General features: G+C 36.2%; 1 protein-coding gene across 2 annotated transcripts in view; it reads right to left on the reverse strand.

The window, feature by feature from the left end:
* The window catches only part of INTS2 (integrator complex subunit 2), a 48,359-nt gene continuing 28,914 nt past the window's right edge, over positions 1-19,445 (reverse strand). For both annotated transcript variants that reach the window (XM_044002307.1, XM_044002308.1), the window contains exons 16-25: positions 16,356-16,460; positions 14,422-14,586; positions 11,882-12,083; positions 10,964-11,089; positions 9,206-9,407; positions 7,101-7,322; positions 6,528-6,635; positions 4,039-4,144; positions 2,055-2,231; positions 1-1,865 (exon numbers count right to left, since the gene is read on the reverse strand). In XM_044002307.1, coding sequence (XP_043858242.1) covers positions 1,696-1,865; positions 2,055-2,231; positions 4,039-4,144; positions 6,528-6,635; positions 7,101-7,322; positions 9,206-9,407; positions 10,964-11,089; positions 11,882-12,083; positions 14,422-14,586; positions 16,356-16,460 — 1,583 coding nt within the window. In that variant the 3' untranslated portion in view covers positions 1-1,695. The remainder of the gene's footprint in view (positions 1,866-2,054; positions 2,232-4,038; positions 4,145-6,527; positions 6,636-7,100; positions 7,323-9,205; positions 9,408-10,963; positions 11,090-11,881; positions 12,084-14,421; positions 14,587-16,355; positions 16,461-19,445) is intronic.

Raw genomic sequence — 19,445 nt, forward strand, 5'->3', positions numbered from 1 at the left:
TTGCATTGTGACAAATTTTACTTTAACATAAAATACATGAATAATAAAATTTGTTAATGTATTTACATATTTTATTTACAGATCAACAAATATGTAACATCAAGTTTTGACTAGCAGTCTTTGGAAAAAAATAGATTGGAATGTGTATTGTTCATTTCGTTAGAAAATATACTTCAACCTTTTCTGAATTCCAAGAAAAAGACAGCCTATGCACCCAAACTATTCCAAGGTTGAAGTTTTTAAAAGAAAACAGCAACAGTTGTTTCTTTATGGGAATATAAAACTGATTTAATTAAAAATATGAAAATTCTTTCAATGCTATTGTTTAAATGCTTTCATTTTGCCCTAGGATTGTTAACCAAAAGCTAAATATAAGAAATGTTATAAATATATTATGAAATGTGATATTGTATACTTAATGGACCTTTAAGAAAAATTTATTTGACTCTCCTAAAGAGGTACGGTCAATGTAATCCCATTTTACAAAGGAAGGAATTGGGATATAACTATACACCAGGAGGAAAAGTATCACTCTACTTATTTTCACATATAAGCACAGGGGTCCATTCAGAGTGCAAGAATTTATCATCCATGTACACCAAAGAAATAAAAGAAAAGTATATCTAGTTTGGACACTGACTTCTTCAGTATACAAAATGAAGATGAGGGGCCCTGACTTCACATAATGTCTAACTTAAAGGAAAGTTACCCACAGAGGACTACAATATGACTTACTATGACGACATTCCCCACTGCCCAATTTTCCTGAGGATCACAATTATTATGAGTACATGCACACACACACGTGCACACCTCCACAAACAAACACAGAAGAGGTTTTTTGCCAAAGACCTCCTGAAATGCAGAATTTTCAATGACAAATCAAGAGATCACTAACTCAGTGGGTTTTATGGCTCTAATTTTTGTTTAATTAAATATCTTTGAACTTCACCCCTCTAAACATTAGATAAGTTAACTAATGTTATAAAAATAAACATTTTTTTAAAACTAACTTAGACCTTTCAGGATCTGCTTTGCAAAAAGGTGTTTCTATAAACACTTCTAAAGCAGAATCATAAATTTCCAAATTATTCAAGTACCTCTGACATATGGCTTCACACAATAGCAATAATTGAAGCATATAAGTAGAATTTTTAAAGTCCTCATCTGCAATTCCATGAAAATCACTTAGAAAAGCAAATTGCTTTTCTTAGTCTTCTTAACACTAATCCTTGAGAATGAGAATTCATCTTGCATTATTTGTATTGCAAGTCCTTGACATTTCTATTTGGGTATCTAAGCCCTGATTTTCCCTGAATCCTCCCTTCCTTTGATTCTTTTTTCTCTTTGCCATTACTGCAACACTCAGTCTCAAAATGAAAGCCAAAATGAACACTAAGGCTACTTACTGACTTCAAACTTCAGAAGCTAAACATGATGCTGAAATCACTGGAAAGAAGCTCAATTAACAAGTGCTACTAGAAAAACATACCAGCAAACTAGATCCATATACTTTTATCCAAAAATAGGCAAGACATAAAGCATAATTCTCAGCAAGGTCAAGTTTGAGTTCAATTGTATGTTGTCTTTTTGTGCTTCCAAGATACTACTGTTCTCATTCAGTAAAAAAGGTATCAAATGCAGAATCATGGTGGGTTTATGCTGCACACAGCTTCGATTTCATTCATGTCTTTGTTAAACTCCACTAACACTCATGTTTATAATTTCAATTATTGTGCTTTCAACACACTGGCATAGTTGCACATCAGGGTCCAGGCTTCCTATATCCCTGATTCCATTTTTATAAGCTAGGTCTTTGAATATTCCTGACCATCCACTTCGTTTCTCCTTCAGCTGCTGAAGACCTTCAAGTAAAATGAGAAGAAACCAAAATCAAGACAAAGAAGCTGGTCTTGTGTTCAAAGAATCACAGAACCTCAAGAGTTGGAAAAAAAACCTCAGTGGTTAATCTAAGCTATGTCAAAAAATAATCCTCTCTACCATATAACTGAGAGAGAATATTAAAATTTTAAGAGACCTAGACAACTACTTACGTGTAATAATTGGATCGATATCTCTCGTCTGTGTTGCAACATCAGAGGCACAAACTTGTCCTATCTGGATCAACAAAGACATGATGTCCTCATAGAGTGGAGGAAATGCTTGACAAAAAGACACCAAACTCGGTAGGGTTGGCATGAAAAAAGCATACCGCTTAGTCTGAGTTAAAACTGTTTATAAAAAAAAAAAAAGATTTGAAGAAATGCAAATGTGAATACTAATATCCAAACCAGCACTTTAATTATCTCATAATTCATGTATTTAAAATGTTTGCCTTAAAGTAGAATAGGAAAAATACACCACCCTGTCCCTGAAAAAAAGGTAGGAGACCATGAATATTGAATACTGCATATAATTTCAGACAAGAATATGCTGATTGGTTTTGCTGAAGTGTTTTATTTCCTCTCCTTTTTTCACCTTTTTTACAAGGAATTGCTTACTAGGCAGAGAAAGAAGTGGGGATATATTAATTCTTTTTTTTTTCTTTTTTTTTTTTAAGTGAGGCGACTGGGGTTAAGTGACTTGCCCAGGGTCACACAGCTAGTAAGTGTTAAGTGTCTGAGGCCAGATTTGAACTCAGGTCCTCCTGACTCCAGGGCTGGTGCTCTATCCACTGTGTCACCTAGCTGCCCCATGGGGATATATACAGAAATGAAGGTGATATAAATACAAAAATATTTATCATTTTAATTTAAAAACTAAAAGTCAGTAATGGTACAATACAATATCCCATGAAATCTATGAATGCATTTAATATACTTTTTTTTTTGCAGGGCAACAGGAGTTAAGTGACTTGCCCAGGGTCACATAGCTAGTAAGTGTCAAATGTATGAGGCCAAATTTGAACTCAGGTCTTCCTGAATCCAGGGCTGGTGCTTTATCCACTGCGTCACCTAGCCACCCCACTAATATACATTTTTTTTTTGGTGGGGCAATGGGGGTTAAGTGACTTGCCCAGGGTCACACAGCTGGTAAGTGTCAAGTGTCTGAGGCCAGATTTGAACTCAGGTACTCCTGAATCCAGGGCCGGTGCTTTATCCACTGCGCCACCTAGCCGCACCCCCCTCCACTAATATACTTTTAACCTTTAACTTTCGATGTGTTATTTTATTGAAATTTTTCTTTTCTTTTCTTTTCTTTTTTTTCCAGGGCAATGAGGGTTAAGTGACTTGCACAGGGTCACACAGCTTAGTTAAGTGTCAAGTGCCTGAGGCTGGATTCGAACTCAGGTCCTACTGAATCTAAGGCCAGTGCTTTATCCACTGCGCCACCTAGCTGCCCCTGAAATTTCTCTACAGAAAGTGTCATGAATTAGAGATAAGACTTTTGTCATTATTTTTAAGTTCTTATTTCTACTGATATTCATATATTATAAGAACCACAGGTAATTAATTATATATGGAAGATAATTTATCCATTGTCCTCACTTAAAAATAGGAAGAGTTGTTTTTTTTAAGTCACTGTAAATCCATTTTATCATAGACACAGTGACTTAAAAAAACTTGTCATATTTTATATATAGGCAGCCATTAGCAATAATAAAAATTCACAAATTATAAGGTATACTGTGATGGCTTATTGGCTCAGCAACTTTAAACTAATCATAAATCTTATTTAGAATAACACAAAACTTCTGAGAAGCAGCATGCTGTGGGAGAAAAAGCACTAAAGTAAAGAAGACTCTGGTACAAATTTCTGGCTCTGACACTGTGTTTGACCCCACATAAAATCATTTCACCTGGGTCTCAGTTACCTCACCTGTAAAAGAGGATATTATTTACACTACCTCAAAGGGCTATTGGGAACAAAATGTTTTGTAAAGATACTATGTGTTTTTATTATTTTAGGATTGTATATTTATTATTTAAAAATATATAAAATGCTGAATTTGTAACAATTACAACAACTCAAGTCGCTTTACTAAAATTAGTAAAATTTACAAATTGAACTGTGTCTCTTGGTGGTCCAGTAACACACCTGTCAGCATTGTTCCCATGACATTGATAGCTAACCGGGCCACACTCAGTGATTTTGGTAATGCATACTGGATACATAAGTAAGAAAGCAACTGGATAGCAAATACCTGAAAAGCAAAACTGAAATGTTATAATGTTTCAAAGGCATTCAGTTAACAAATATACATTGTGGAGAAAAAAAAAAGATGAAGATCATCTCTTTCCTAAAGGATTTTATTATCATCTAGCAAAGAAGAGAACTCTAAGGCAGATGTGTTTTGTCTTATTTGTGTTCAAGTGCAATCAATGTAAACAAGTAAGATATTCAGGAAGGAAGACAGGATCTACAACATGGAGTTCTTAACCTTATTTGTATCGGAAATGATTTGGCAAAGTGGAAAAGCCTATGAAACATCCAGTTCAAAATGTCCAACAGACAGCTCATGATGCAAGCAAGAATGGAACTGTACAAAGCCACTGGGGCTATGTATATGTGCCTGGGATTCATGAGCAAAGAGATGAGAACTGAGCCCAAGGGAGCTAATGAGGTCACCACGTAAAAAGTGTGAGACAAAAAAAAAAAGTGTGAAACAATTCAGAAGAGCCCAGGATGTAGCCTCAGAAGATACCCACATTTAGGGGATGGGATATGAAAAGTCAGCCAAGTGGACTGAAGAGTATCAAGACAGGAAGGGGGAAAACTAGTATCATGAAAACCAAAAAGAGGAGAGCATGTCCAGGAAGAGAAGGTGGTCAACAATGTCAAGTGCTACAGAGAGATTAAAAAAAGACTGGAGAAGAGACCATTAGATTTGACAATTAGGAGATCAGTGGTAACTTGGGGGTTTCACTTGACAGATGAGGTTGGAAACCAGACTACAGAGGGTTTTAAGAACATAATGAGGACAGGAAGTGAAGGCAACAAATATAGAAAACCTTTTCAAGGCATTTAGCTGAGTAGGGAAAAAGAAATATGGGATGACAGCTAATGGAGTTGGTAAAAACTCTTGAAGATTTTTTTAAAGATAAGGGAAAACTAGGCATTTTTGTGAATAGCAGAAAATGAAACAGTAGATAGGGAGAGATTAAAGATCAGAGAATGGGGGGATGACAGTGGAGGCAATGTGCTAGAGAAGAGAGGAAGGGATAGATCAAGAGTACATGTGAGGGGACAGCTAGGTGGTACAGTGGATAAAGCACCAGCACTGGATTCAGAAGGACCTGAGTTCAAATCCGGCCCCAGACACTTGACATTTACTAGCTGTGTTACCCTGGGCAAGTCACTTAACCCTCACTGCCCCACCAAAAAAAAAAAAGAGTACATGTGAGCATGTTTAATGTGATTGTACATATATAACCTATATCAGAATGCTTGCTGTCTTGGGGAGGGGGGAGAGATGGGAGGAAGGGAGAAAAATTTGGAAATAGAAATCTTATAGAAACAAATGTTGAAAACTATCTCTACGTGTAACCAGAAAATAATAAAATACTTTTATGATTAAAAAAAAGCACATGTGAAATGATTAACTTTGATGAAAAGGTCCATCCTTCATCAGCAATTGGAGCATAGAAAAAGAGAGCACTGGATGAGGTAGGGGGATGAGAGATGAGATAGAGAGAAAGGAGAAATCAAGGCAAATAGCCTCAATTTCCTTAGTAAAGTATGATGGACATCTGCAGCTGAGGGTAGGAGAAGAGCAGAGGTCTGAAAAGACACTATGTTAAGTAGGGGGGAAAAAACAGTTAAGGAAGAGTAGAAGGATTGCTTTGTTTCAGTAAGAGCTCAGTTCAGATTAGCTTGACTTCCTATCAGCTCACATCAGCATTAGGTGAATGCATCTGAAAGAGGGAATTCCTGAGAGTAATCCAAGTCAGGGTTTGGCAAAGAATGAGTAGCAATAAGATAAATAAACAATGGATTCAAGTGTAGAAGACAGTTATAGTCAAACTTCTTCTCCAGAGGGTTAAAAATGGAAAGGAAGTAGAGTATAGCCAAAGCAAAGGTGACAGCTCAGGAAAGTACCAAAAGGTGGAAGGATCAGGAGGTCATGAGGATAGGTTTAGTAGATAAACTGCTAGAAGATTACTAGGAGATAAAGGAATGTCAGGGTTCTTAAACACAAATTATTAATATTTGCTAAATTAACAATATGTTAATTTAGAAAAGATCCAGGCATATTTGGGAAATGACAAATAGCCTATACAGGCTGATGATCAAGGACAGTAATGGGAAATAACAGTACACAGGTAGAGAGGTCTTTGTAAAGCTAAGAAATTTGAGGCCTGGTATATAATGAGCCAAGAGCTACACATTAAAAAAATTAGTCTCACAGTTGCATAAGGTATGATATGGAGTAAAGAAAAGACTGGAACCTAGGAGATCAGTAAGAAGCTACTACCTAGTTTAGATTATAAATGGAAGTGTTAAAAAATGTTTTTAAGGTGTATACTTAAACTTGTTATCAAGACTCAAAACTGACCAATACCAGAAAGCCTCAATGGATTCATTACCTGTTTTTCAAGTTCTGGCTGAGCTATTAGCTCAGGAATGAAATCCAGGCAGATGTGCATAGATGGAATACCTGCCACTGTCAGAGGCAAAAGTTCACATGGATAACCCTATTCCAATATGAAGGAAAAAACACTAGTTAGATACATATTATTAACTAATAGCATTTTATAGCTACAAAGTCATCATATTTGAACAGACTATTATCCTCATTTCACAGATATGTGAATCAAGGCTCAGTCTTAACAAAGCTGAGACTTATCAATCTCAGATCCTAAGACTTCACAGCTAACACATATCCCAATGGCAGACCCAATGGCCAATAAAATTTCTTACTGCTACAAGGAGTGGAGGAGACACACAGAAAGGAGAGTTCAGGACAAATGTCCCCATTGTAGTCATATTTTTCACTAATATGCTTAGTGAAAAATGTTATTACTAAAACAGCTAGATTTTTTCCAGTTCTATAAATGAACATAATAGCAGATGAAATCCCAGTGACATTACCCATTTCAGTTATCCTTTGCCACCCCCAAAAAATAAAATGAAAACAAAGAATAACTCTGAAAACAAACCTGAAAATGAACAAGTTTAGCAATGTTGGGATCAGCAATGTACATTTGGTGTAATAAACAGCAGATAAGGCACTGAACTTCTCGCAGGTTACAAAGCAAATTGTCTTCTCCTTCTTCTATCCCCTTATTATTAGTAGCAACAGTACTCTGAATAATACCCTTAGTTTTCTCCTCTTCAGTAGGGAGGCAAATTTCTAAGAGAATCTGGACAGCAGCACTATCCTACAAAGAAAGAAAACATAGTAAATGTCAGAAATCTTGTTTTTAAACTAAATTTTACTCTATATAGTTGTATATCATTTGATTCTATATACTTACTCTAATTCTTTATAATTTACACCTACTTCAAAAAGATAAATAAGGCAAGGCACTGGCAATTTATGTCAGGCATGGTGATTTTGAGCAGCAATTGAGTCTACCTCAGGGGCAGTTTGTTTCTGGCTACCACACCTTTCAGCACCCTCCTCTTCCATCTGCCTTCCTATTCTATCCTCCAGAGAACTATCTTCTATTTTATTCTTGCTCTCATCTAACTACCAACTACTCCCTTGTAAGGTGTTAATGGCAAAGCAAAATGTTAATTCATAATGTGGAGCTCTACTAAAGGCCTAAAGTTTGGAGACATTGTAGAGAGAGCCCATTATATTACCTTGATAATAGGCTTAGAACAAAAGAATTTATTGGGAGTTAACCTGCTAGCAGTCACCACCACCACTACCAATCTTGTCTCCACAGAGGAGAATTTATTATAATACCTCTATCATGATTTGTTGTTGACCCACATGTTAAAGGCAAACTTTTGTTCCATGTTTGACTACTCAGGAACTACAGATATTATATCCAGGATAGCCTTGACAAATAATTTACACTATTTAGATTCATTCTAATTATTTTTTTCTGCTTTCTAGTCAAAAAATTTTAAGCAATGTAACCATAGATCAGGTTTTCTTAGCCTATTTTGTCTAGTGAAGCCTAAGGACTCTGCAGAATATTTTTAAATGCAAAAAAATACAATGTATAAGATTACAAAGGAAGCCAATTATAAAGAAATACAATTATCAAAATATTTTTTTTTAAATCCCAGGTCCCAGGTTAAGAATCCTTGCTCTAACAAAGATTTCCATTTTGAAGTTTTAAAAGCACTTTATGTTTTATTATCTCATTAGTCTATATAACTTTCCTTTCAAGGATATAGTAGTCATGACCTTCTGGAAAGTCAGGTAAAAATTTGCTTCATCCTAATTTCTTTACTCGTTTACATTATTATTACATCATTACACATTACACAACAAAACTGAATTATTATGTTGTTGGTTAAAAAAAAAGTAAACCAAGAAACAGAAATTGAGGTCTGTGGTCCAAACATACTTATCACTTCAATATTTGAAAGGACCTGTAATTTAATCCACATAGACACACACTCTCCCTATGCATATCACAAACTCTCTGTATCTTAGCATACAATCTTCATGAATTATGTGGCCAAAAAATCATTAGCTGGTAGCAAATCTTCTAGTAATACTTCTCATAATTTAGCTAGGCTGGTAGTTAGACAACAGGCACAGAGGCTACTGTCAGACTCATGCTCAACGCCTTGCCAGTTTGGTAGTATCTCCCAGCACTTATCCTCCAACCATGCAGCCTCTGATCACTTGCCATGACAATAAAGTAGCAGAGTATGACTTTATTGGAAGGATTAAAACATAATTTATTAAGATGAATAATAAAGTTAGATTATCAAGATCCCTGATTATTTTCTCAATACAGCTAAAGTTTTTCATATGACTAGTGCTGGGGACAAATATAAACTTTTTGTAATAATAAAAGGACTGGAGCAGCTAGGTGGCGCAGTGGATAGAGAACCGGCCCTGGAGTCAGGAGTACCTGGGTTCAAATCCAGCCTCAGACACTTAACACTTACTAGCTGTGTGACCCTGGGCAAGTCACTTAACCCCAATTGCCTCACTAAAAAAATTTAAAAATAAAAAAATAATAAAAGGACTGTGCCATAACTCAATCTGTACACAGGGCATATAATATGACCCATATTAGAACCAAATGCATTTAACAGTGAGGTGCTTTATAATTGGGTTTTACCATATTACCTGAGCAGCCAGCAATGCATTTTTTAATTCTTCTCTGGTAACCTCCGGAGCATCATTCTGTACCACTAAGCCTAGTGTATTATTTGGGGCAGGTCTAATATCCTGCTCTGCTGTTTCCTTCAGGTGTGAACTAAGGTAGGCTTTGGAAGCAAGAAGATACCCATTCAACATGTGCAGAGTAATATCCATTAGAGGGGGACACCTAACACACACAAACATGAAAATATTCACAATTAGCCAGAGAATGTTCCAGACTGAATGATTAAAGAAAGCCAACAGTATAGAGAAGAAACAATGCTCTCCCAACTAAGATTTCTTAACTCCAAGAAATGAAAAAATAATGCATTTGTTCTCATTCACCTTTGTATTTCAAGATGATGCTAACAAATAAAGACTATACCTATGTAAATGTAGCCAAAGATTGATACATAACAAGTTTTCAGTAATGATTTTCTACAGCTATTTAAAAATGCTTAGCACTATCTGCAAATCTTAGACTCAATGCCTGTGAAAGCTTTCCTCAAAAAAAACAACAAACCTTACCTCCCAAAATTGTGATAACTGATAAAATAAAGAGGAAAAATGATGGAAAGAGTATAAATTCATCCTCTTTTAACTATTTCTCCTCTGTCTTTTCTTGGTCCTTCTTCCATCTATTACCCACTAACTGCAGGTATTTACCAAGGTCCAAAATTCAATTTCCTGGTTTTTTTCTCCCATAAAAAACTCATGCTTACCTTAACTCTTCTTTGATCCAAACTCAAGTATCTTTTTTTTTTTCCAGGGCAATGAGGGTTAAGAGACTTGCCTGGGATCACACAGCTAGTGTCAAGTGTCTGAGGCTGAATTTGAACTCAGGTCCTCCTGAATCCAGGGCCAGTGCTTTATCCACTGTGCCACCTAGCTGCCCCTAAAACTCAAGTATCTTAATACCAAATCCAAGAATCCAGAAGCTTTCTTTAACTGCCTGCTACATTTTCATATGAATCTCTAAACAATGCTTTAAACTTTTGAACCAAACTCATCATATCCCCTCAAAAGTGTCCACCCCATTCTCAACTTCCCTAATTCCTTTGATGGCATCATCATTATTCTAATTAATCAGGCCTAGTAAGTCAGGGCCATAATTCAACTTTTCCCTTGTCCTACCAGAACTAGCTACCATGCCCTTCCTTTTTAATATTTTCTTTCTTTGTCCTTTCCTTTCTACTTTCATTATTACTGCCCTACACCAGCCAGGCCTTTATCAGCTCATGCCTGAAATAAGGAAATACCTTCCCAACGAGTCTCATTGCCTCTGAGAGTCTCACCACCTTCCAATCCATTCTATACAACCCTATTATGTCTTCATCAAATCTTTCCTGCTTTAAAAAAACCTACTACTCAGAAGACTTTCCTAAGAAGGGCCCAACTTACTCTTTTCAAATTCAGTATTCCCTAAAGTGAGCTGTCCATCAAATCTGGTCTTGCTGTTCCATTCAATAATACTACAAATAAGCCTCCTTTATTCCTTTTTTTGTTTGTTTTTACCCTTTGCTCATTGTCTCCCCTACCTGAAATGTGCTTCCCTTTCTTAAGTATTACCCAACCTTCAAGGTCATGAAAAAAAACACCTTAAAAATACTGATTAGGTTGCAAATTCACTTCTCTAACAACACTAGGTGTTGTTATATATGGAACTTAACTAAATGTTGTATTATCTTAGGAACCTCCAAAGCATTGTAGTATGGAAAAACATTTACATTAAGTGACATTTACCTGTGAACCCTCTGATCACACCTTAGGACAATGAGAGGATCAATCATCAGGTCATTCTGTGTGTACTTTTGCTGTCTAACTAACTTCGCTGATGGCTGCAGTGCATTCACTGTCATAACCCATAGCCTGATGAGAAAAAATAAATTAAACATTCAAAAATTATTTCAACTTATCTGGATCACCTATCTATTCAATATATTAATCAGTCCTACCTATGTCAGAAAGGATGTGAAAGGCTAAAATGAGACAACAAATGTGAATACACTTTAATGTGAATAAACTTTATAGTTAGATACTATATAAATGTAAATTACTATGATTTCATCAAAACAAAAGGTAGAAAAATGAAGCCAACACAGAATCAAAACTTGTATTTTTAAATATATGAAAATCTATAGCAAGGGATATCCACTCTATGATTAGACATTAGTATGTCAAACAGCAAGTAAACAAGTCAAATCACTACAATTAGCTGCAGAAAACTAGAAATTCACTTTTTTGGGTTTTTTTTTTTTTTTTTACAGGGCAATGAGGGTTAAGTGACTTGCCAGGGTCACACAGCTAGTAAGTGTCAAGTGTCTGAGGCCGGATTTGAACTCAGGTACTCCTGAATCCAGGGCCGGTGCTTTACCACTGAGAAATTCACTTTTAACTCACTTTACAAAAAAAAAAGTCAGAAACACGAATAAGTTTCTGTTTCTCCTGTGATAAGGCTCATGTCACTATTACTTATCTTTAAAGTTGATTAATATTCTTTTATGCTTTTAACATGAAGTGCATTATCCATTTGTAAGACAAATAAATGTTCCATAATTATCACTATAACTGACGAAAAGACCTTTCAAAGACTAGCATAAAACATTGTCCCTGCTGTCAATTTAAGTCGTTTATGCCATTAAAACAATAAAAAGAAGTTACCTTCTAGGCATCACAGTATTAAGAACCATCCACAGTTTATTAAATGTTTGAAGAATTCTCCGTGGAACTCCCAAATTCAACAGCTGGTTCATATTTGATGTCAAAACTTCTGCATATGGTATAAGTTCACTAGCAGAGATCAGAGTCAAATGTTCCAGAATCTGCATCACTTGTGTGTGACTTACTTGGAGCACTGAAAATGCTAAAAAGAAAAGTTAGTCAGAATTCAGATAGGCGAAAGCCTTCCAAAGCTGCTGGCAGGAACATTATGCTCTTAGAATGTTAGGCCTTGTCCAATTACCATTGTTCAATGTTTCCAATAACTCAAGAAAAAGATGTGGCTAAAAAGTAAAATGGAAACACATTACATTCTGTCATAGCCATTTAAGGGTTTTGGCTAACCTTACAAATCAGGAGCCTAAGGAATATCCGCATTGCCCAATAAATAAATGTTTAAAGGATAGGAATGAGCAGTTTTCAAAGCAACAGAAATTGTTAATAACCACCCGAAAAACTATTCCAGCTTTAATAATCAGAAATTCTAATTAAAAGAACTCCAAAGTAAGCATTTAATACATTTTTTTCATTACATCCATTAACACAGCAAAGAGAGTTAAAACAATAAAATGTAATATTGAGGCTGTGTGGAAACAGATACAATCACACATGTTAGGGCTATGAACTGGTTCAATCTTCATGAAAACAATCTGCTAGTATAGAATGAATTTCAAAACTGAACTTACCCTTTAATCCACTGATCCCACCACAATGACTATATCTTAAGGATGTATTTAAAAGATAAAAAAGACTTATTTGTACAAAAGTATTCACTGGCTTTATTTGTAATAGCACAAAACTAAGCAACACATATGTCCAATGCTAGGAAAAATTACTGTATAAATTGTGGCAAGTAAACATAAAAGAATATTATTTTGCATTAAAACAACTATGAATAAAAAGAAATATCAAAGACTGATATAAAGAGACACAGAGTGAAGACAGAATCATACAACATGTGCACCAAAAATGTACAATAATATAACACAAGTAATAGGGATAGAGACTAGAGCTATGATTACATGGGTACGCTGAAGGTTCAAAAACTCCCTCTACCAATGTAAATCAGTACCTCTTCTGCAACTTATACTCTTAGAGAGCTGCTTAGAGTACTGAGAAGAAAAATTATTTGCTGAGGGTCACAGAGGTATGAGAGGTGGGATCAGAACCCTGCTATAGCAGGCTTTGAACTGGCTCTCTGTTCCCTACACCACAAAACTCCAAAATGTACCAAGAAGAAAAAAGAAATCAGAAGAGAATACAACAATAAAGATATTACTGTAATTTAGTTAAAGTCAATATAATTATAACTAACATTTACACAGCATTGACCATGTGCCAGGTACTGTGCTGAGTACTTTACAATTATTATGTCATTTGATCTTTGCAACAACACTCAGAGGTATCATGATCTCTATTTTAAAGATGAAAAAACTAAGGAAAACATAGGTTAAGTGATTTGCCCAACGGTCCCAGGTCTTCTTGATTCCAGGACTACCACTAATATGCTTTTTTTTTTGGTGAGGCAATTGGGGTTAAGTGACTTGCCCAGGGTCACACAGCTAGTAAGTGTTAAGTGTCTGAGGCAGGATTTGAACTCAGGTCCTCCTGAATCCAGGGCCAGTGCTCTATCCACTGCACCACCTAGCTGCCCCATATGCATAATTTTAAAAAAATAATAAATTGTAGTTTGGAGGTTTTTACATATTATTTCAGCTTTTATCTTTGTTGAAGGACACCAGGTAATGCTGATTTTTTTTTTTTGGCGGGGCAATGGGGGTTAAGTGACTTGCCTGGGGTCACACAGCTGGTAAGTGTCAAGTGTCTGAGGCTGGATTTGAACTCAGGTACTCCTGAATCCAGGGCCAGTGCTTTATCCACTGCACCACCTAGCCGTCCCCATAATGCTGATTTTTAAAAAAAGAAATATCTTCATATGAGCAAGAACAAGTAGTTCAAAAACTGATGTATGTCTCCAATCCCACTTGTATATTAAGAATTAACTCAAATAGTAACTGTCCAATAATTCATTAACTTAAAATATATTAAGCATATTAGATATTTGAAATGCATTATGTCAATTCTATCCTGCAGACCTTGTCCTAAGTCTCTTTTTCAGTATTTAGCCACATACTAGCCAGCTGGTCCTACAAAAAGTTGCAGCACCATGACCACTGGCACAAATTATGCTCCTCTAAAGCAGTAATTTTAGTCCATTCAGTAACAGTTCTCAAGACCTCAAGAAATATGGTACCTAGTTATATGACAAAGAACCTACTAGGGGGAAAAAAGGCTGCAATTCAAAGGGAAACAAAAAAGGTCCTCAGAGACTATGGACTTAGAACTACTTACTTTAAAAACTGACAAAATATCAACATCTTTCACAGAAAAATATTCCATTACATCTGAATGTTTAAGATCAGTAAGTAAGAAGAAGATCAACAGGGACTACACATAAAATGAGTAAGAAAACTTTACTGTACCTTCTTGAAGTTGTTTAGGAGAGTGGTTTTTGGCAGTGTTGGTCAAAAGCATTCGCCGTAGCAGGGCATCTGTCCCTGTAATTTCTTCTTCACAAATCCAATCATCCACAATACATAAATGTGGATAGTTAGTTGCAAGAAGACGCAATAAAGCAGAATGTAACCCTTAAAAAAATTGCAGTAAGTTAGAATTCTTATATTAAATACTCAAAGACTCTTCCCCCTTCCTGTTTCTGATTTTAATAAATGAACCTTTAGCAGTCTAATACCCAACCACAATGAATGATTACACACTGGCACTTCCTAATTATGGTTTCAATTAAACTTGGCCCCAGTGGCCAACTAAGTTCCTCTGAAGGAGAATCACAAGTGACTGCTCAGAATCATACACTGAGAAGATGATTTAGAGAAGGAAAGAACCTTAGTGACAAACCATCTAATTTAACCCCTCAGTTTACAGAGAAGAAAAATGCCCAGAGTGGGTAAGTGACCCAAGGTCACACAGGTAATAAGAAGCAGGGTCAAGATTTGGACTCCAGCCCTCCACTCAAAGCCAGTGAACTTTCTACCATATCATGCTGCATTATGACCTTCCCAAGAAGAAAAGGTAAAGGAAACATAGTCAAGATTCTTTATTCTCAAAAAATTAAAACCTCAGCTTCCAATATTCTGCCCTTATCACTGTGATGTTAATGAATATTAACAATAATTATAACCACCCTAATGATAAATACCATAACCAAAATTTACCAAATATTAATTTTAAATGCTTTAAAATAATGCTTAATTATAATAGCAGAAAACTTTTGGGTTTTTAACCTAAACATGTGATAGTTATATAATATAAAATTAAAATTAAAATATACCTATGATATGCGCGCATTTCAACATATGCTAGGAAAATTTAGTTTTAGATTCTCCTTAAGTAAAAGAAATTCCCAATATCTCTCCATTTTTATAGATAAAAAATAAAACATGAATATCAAAAGAATTTTGCTACTGTTGTGACTGAAGAAATTTTGATATGATTTTTTAAGAAAATTATATAGTTAGCATAAGTTAAATATTTGTCTTGACAAGAAAATTTTTATTCCATTCTAAAACCCCATGCTCAGAAAATCTCCTCAATGGGGGTAGCTAGGTGGCGCAGTGGATAGAGCACTGGTACTGGATTCAGGAGGACTTGAGTTCAAATCCAGCCTCAGACACTTGACACTTACTAGCTGTGTGACCCTGAGCAAGTCACTTAATCCCAATTGCCTCACTCCACCCCCCCAAAAATCTCCTCAAGGAAAACTAAACTTTTAATCAAAAGTATACCTAAATAAATAATATAATCCAATACAACATGAGTTGAGGTTATTTTAGGTCATTTTAAGGCAAATCAATTTGGAGATAGACTCATAGCATTTTAGAGATGGAAGTGATCTAACAAATCACTAGTCCAACCCCATCATCTGACAGTTGAGGAAACTAAACTAAAGCTTAGGGAACTGAAATAACTTGGCAATGATCACAATTAGGTAGAAGCAACACACTTATCTGGGGCCTACATATTTTCCTGACTCCAATACTAGCACCCTTTCTACTATGCAACACTGCCCCCTCTATGTCTCTCTGTCCATATTTCCTTATCTTTTGATTATTAATGACAATATTTACTGCTTACCTGAAAGGGACAGCTTAAGGATGAATGCAAAACACATAAAAACACTATGATAATGCAAAAGGCTATTATTTCTAATCTACATATGTTCTACCTGCACAAAAAAAAAATCACTAGAGATAATGGATCCTCCTTCATCTTTTCTACAAAACAAAAAAATACAAAGTACTAGAGGCTATTGAATATAACCTACCATCTCTTTGGAAACAGATTATTCAAAGTCATAAACAAGTAGTAGCATTAACAGACTAATATCATTTGAGTGTACCTCCCAATTCCTGCTGTAGTCCTTGAGCTTGTCGTATGAGGAATTTGATTGGAATCTGATCCATCAAAGAGGAAGAGTAAGATTTAGGCTTTCTTTGCATGGCAGCTGGTCAGATAAAGATAAATAATTATCAATAAATATATTTGAACCAATCTGAAGTCTAAAGTTTCAGCCCAAATATGAATGAAAATTCAAGAATGCCTACTACCTATTTTTTATTCATTTTGCTTTCAAATGTATTGCTCATAAAAGTTGTAAAATCATCATTTTGCCCTGATTCAGTTCAAAATTAACTGGTCCCTCAGTATAATACCATTTGAAGGAGGATAAATTAGATTCAAAAGATTAACGCATTTATCAGCAACGATTTCTAACTACTGTCCAATATATGGCTTTCAAGTGTTCAAAACCTAGCTTTTAAGATGCATACAATTACATTCCCCCAAATACCCTCCCACACCGGATCCCAGCTTCCAAAATATTTTAAACACTAAAAATAGTACTTCCTCATTTTCCATACTAAAACATGGTCAGACAAGAAATATTTATAGCACACCATCTCTATTAACTATGGAGCAGGGGCAGCTAAATGGCACAGTGGATAAAGCACCGGCCCTGAATTCAGGAGTACCTGAGTTCAAATCCAGCCTCAGACACTTGACACTTAATAGCTGTGTGACTCTGGGCAAGTCACTTAACCCTCATTGCCCCACCAAAAAAACAAAAAAACAAAAAAAAATTTAACTATGGAGCAAAACTTAAAGGGTACCGTGATGAAACATGTTTAAAATCCTATTACATTTTGTTATTACTCTAAGTTTAATTATCTAACACAAAATTCCTTTCCTACTGTGACTTAAATTAGCTGTGAGTTATACAGATATGAAACTTCAATTTGATATATGCTCAAAAGTTTAATATAGGAAGGCTCCTTTCTTTAAGGGACTTCTTTGGGGGAAAAGATAGTAAAGTAAAAAGGAAAACCTCAGGTTGCCTGAAAAACTTAAAGACAGGAGGGCCATATCCCTCCCCAGAAGCAATAGGATGTGCCTATGTCCCCTCTCTTGATACAGAAAGGAACATAAACATTTGAAATTACAGATTTAGAGCTAAAAAGTCAACTAATCCAACCTCCTTATTTTATAGATCACAGGATAATAGATTTGGAGTTCAAAGGGACCTCAGAAGCTATCCAACAAGTCTTAACTTGAGCACCATCTTCTACAAGAGGCCTTTCCTGAAGGTCCTCTCTCCAAAAATTACCTTATATTGAAAGAGGCAGAAAGAATAAATATGTGTAGAGAGGCAGTGTGGACTAATCACTAGAGAATTGGCACTGGAGCCAGTAAGACAGTGGTTCAAGGCTGGCCTCTGACACATGGTGGCTCTGTAACCTGGCAAGTCGCTTAATTTCTTAGTGCTCTAAGGCAACCTTCCAACACTAAGTTGCAGAAACAGTGCTACTCTGCTTAAGAGAGGCTTTTCCCACCAGGCCCTCCCTCCACCAATCACAGGCCTAGTCCCTATCCCTATACTTTTCTGTCCATATGGATATGTGTATACATCTTGTCTCTCCTATTCTATAGAAGGTAAGCTCCCCAAAGGCAGGGACTTTTGTTTCCACTTTGTCTTTGTATCCCCAACACTTAGCGCAACACCAGGCACACAGCAGGCACTTAAAAATGCTCACAAGGGCAGCTAGATGGCACAGTGGATAGAGCACGGGCCCTGGAGTCAGGAGTACCTGAGTTCAAATCCAGCTTTACATGTCTGTCACACTAGCTGTGTGACCCTGGGAAAGTCACTTAACCCTCACTGCCCCAGCCAAAAAAGAAATGCTCGCTGACTGATTTATTTTCCAAATGAGAAAACTGAGGGTCAGAGACTTGCCAAGAGAGAAGCTGGACAAGAAGACTTGCCCAAGGTCACACAGGTAGCAAGAGGCAGAGCTAGGATTTGAACCTACGTCCTCTGACTCCAGGTAGAGGCTGTTGATTTTTTCAGAAACTTCACGGATGGCAGAGGAGTGGAACAAAGAGAGATAAAGACAATGGCTCTGTGATCAAGGTACACAAGAAACCCTTTGAATCTCATCTGAGAACATGCATCTGTTTAAGTCTACTTGATGGTGCCTAGTACAACCAAGGTATAAAGACACCTGTGTAGATCAAGTAAATTATTTCTGCAGGCTCTGAAGTTATCTTTAACAGTGTTTTACTTATTCTAGTTTTGTGATATTTTAAGCAACAGGATATTTGAAAGTTTGCAATATAGTGGTTTAATATTCATCCTAAGATGGTAGTGAATGCATATTATTAAAAAAGTAGTTACTGGTGTGAGGGCCAAAATTGGGGTCCCGGAAATATGAGGGACCCTTTTAGGTTTAACCTCCCCTCTGAATTGCCCTTTTTAGATATTTCTCCCAGGCCAATAAGAAAGGAGCCTCTAAGCTTTAGTTCACAAAAGGATCAGATTTTATTACTTGGGAATTAATTAAACAACAAAAGTGAAACTAATAAAAATCAAAGATAAGGAAATAGGAAAATAGAAATACAGAGAAATGCTCTTAACTCTAAACTTAGACTATTAGGGTTTTCCATAATTAAACTCACCAAAAACCTGAACATCCTGCCAGTCTAAGGTTGCTCACGCCACCCGGACCACCACACCGAGAGCACAAATACACACTGCAAGTCGGAATTCCGGAAAACGCCTAGTGTTCCAGAAGCAGCCTGCCGCTCTTCAGCGAGCGTTCAATCTCTCCTCCCCCAAAAGGGGAGGTCCTTCAAAAGCTGCCTTTCTGAGCTCAGTAGCATACATAACCTCAGGGTGGGCCAGGTGTGGCCCCTCCCAAATGAGTTAGGTAAAAACAGGAATATTAATCTTTACCACAAATAATTTTTACCACACTGGAGAAGTTACTAAAATGCTGAAGCTGTAACAGTGTGACAGGAAGTAATAAAACTTGTGACAGGCATTACCAACAATAACCAGACAACCTTCTTGAATGCTGACTACATAATACATGTACTCCACAGTGCAGCCAAACTAGATGACTCTGTCCCAATACATCACACACTCTCCCACTTC

Source organism: Dromiciops gliroides, chromosome 4, assembly GCF_019393635.1.
Source record: "Dromiciops gliroides isolate mDroGli1 chromosome 4, mDroGli1.pri, whole genome shotgun sequence".
NCBI classification, from domain to species: domain Eukaryota; kingdom Metazoa; phylum Chordata; class Mammalia; order Microbiotheria; family Microbiotheriidae; genus Dromiciops; species Dromiciops gliroides.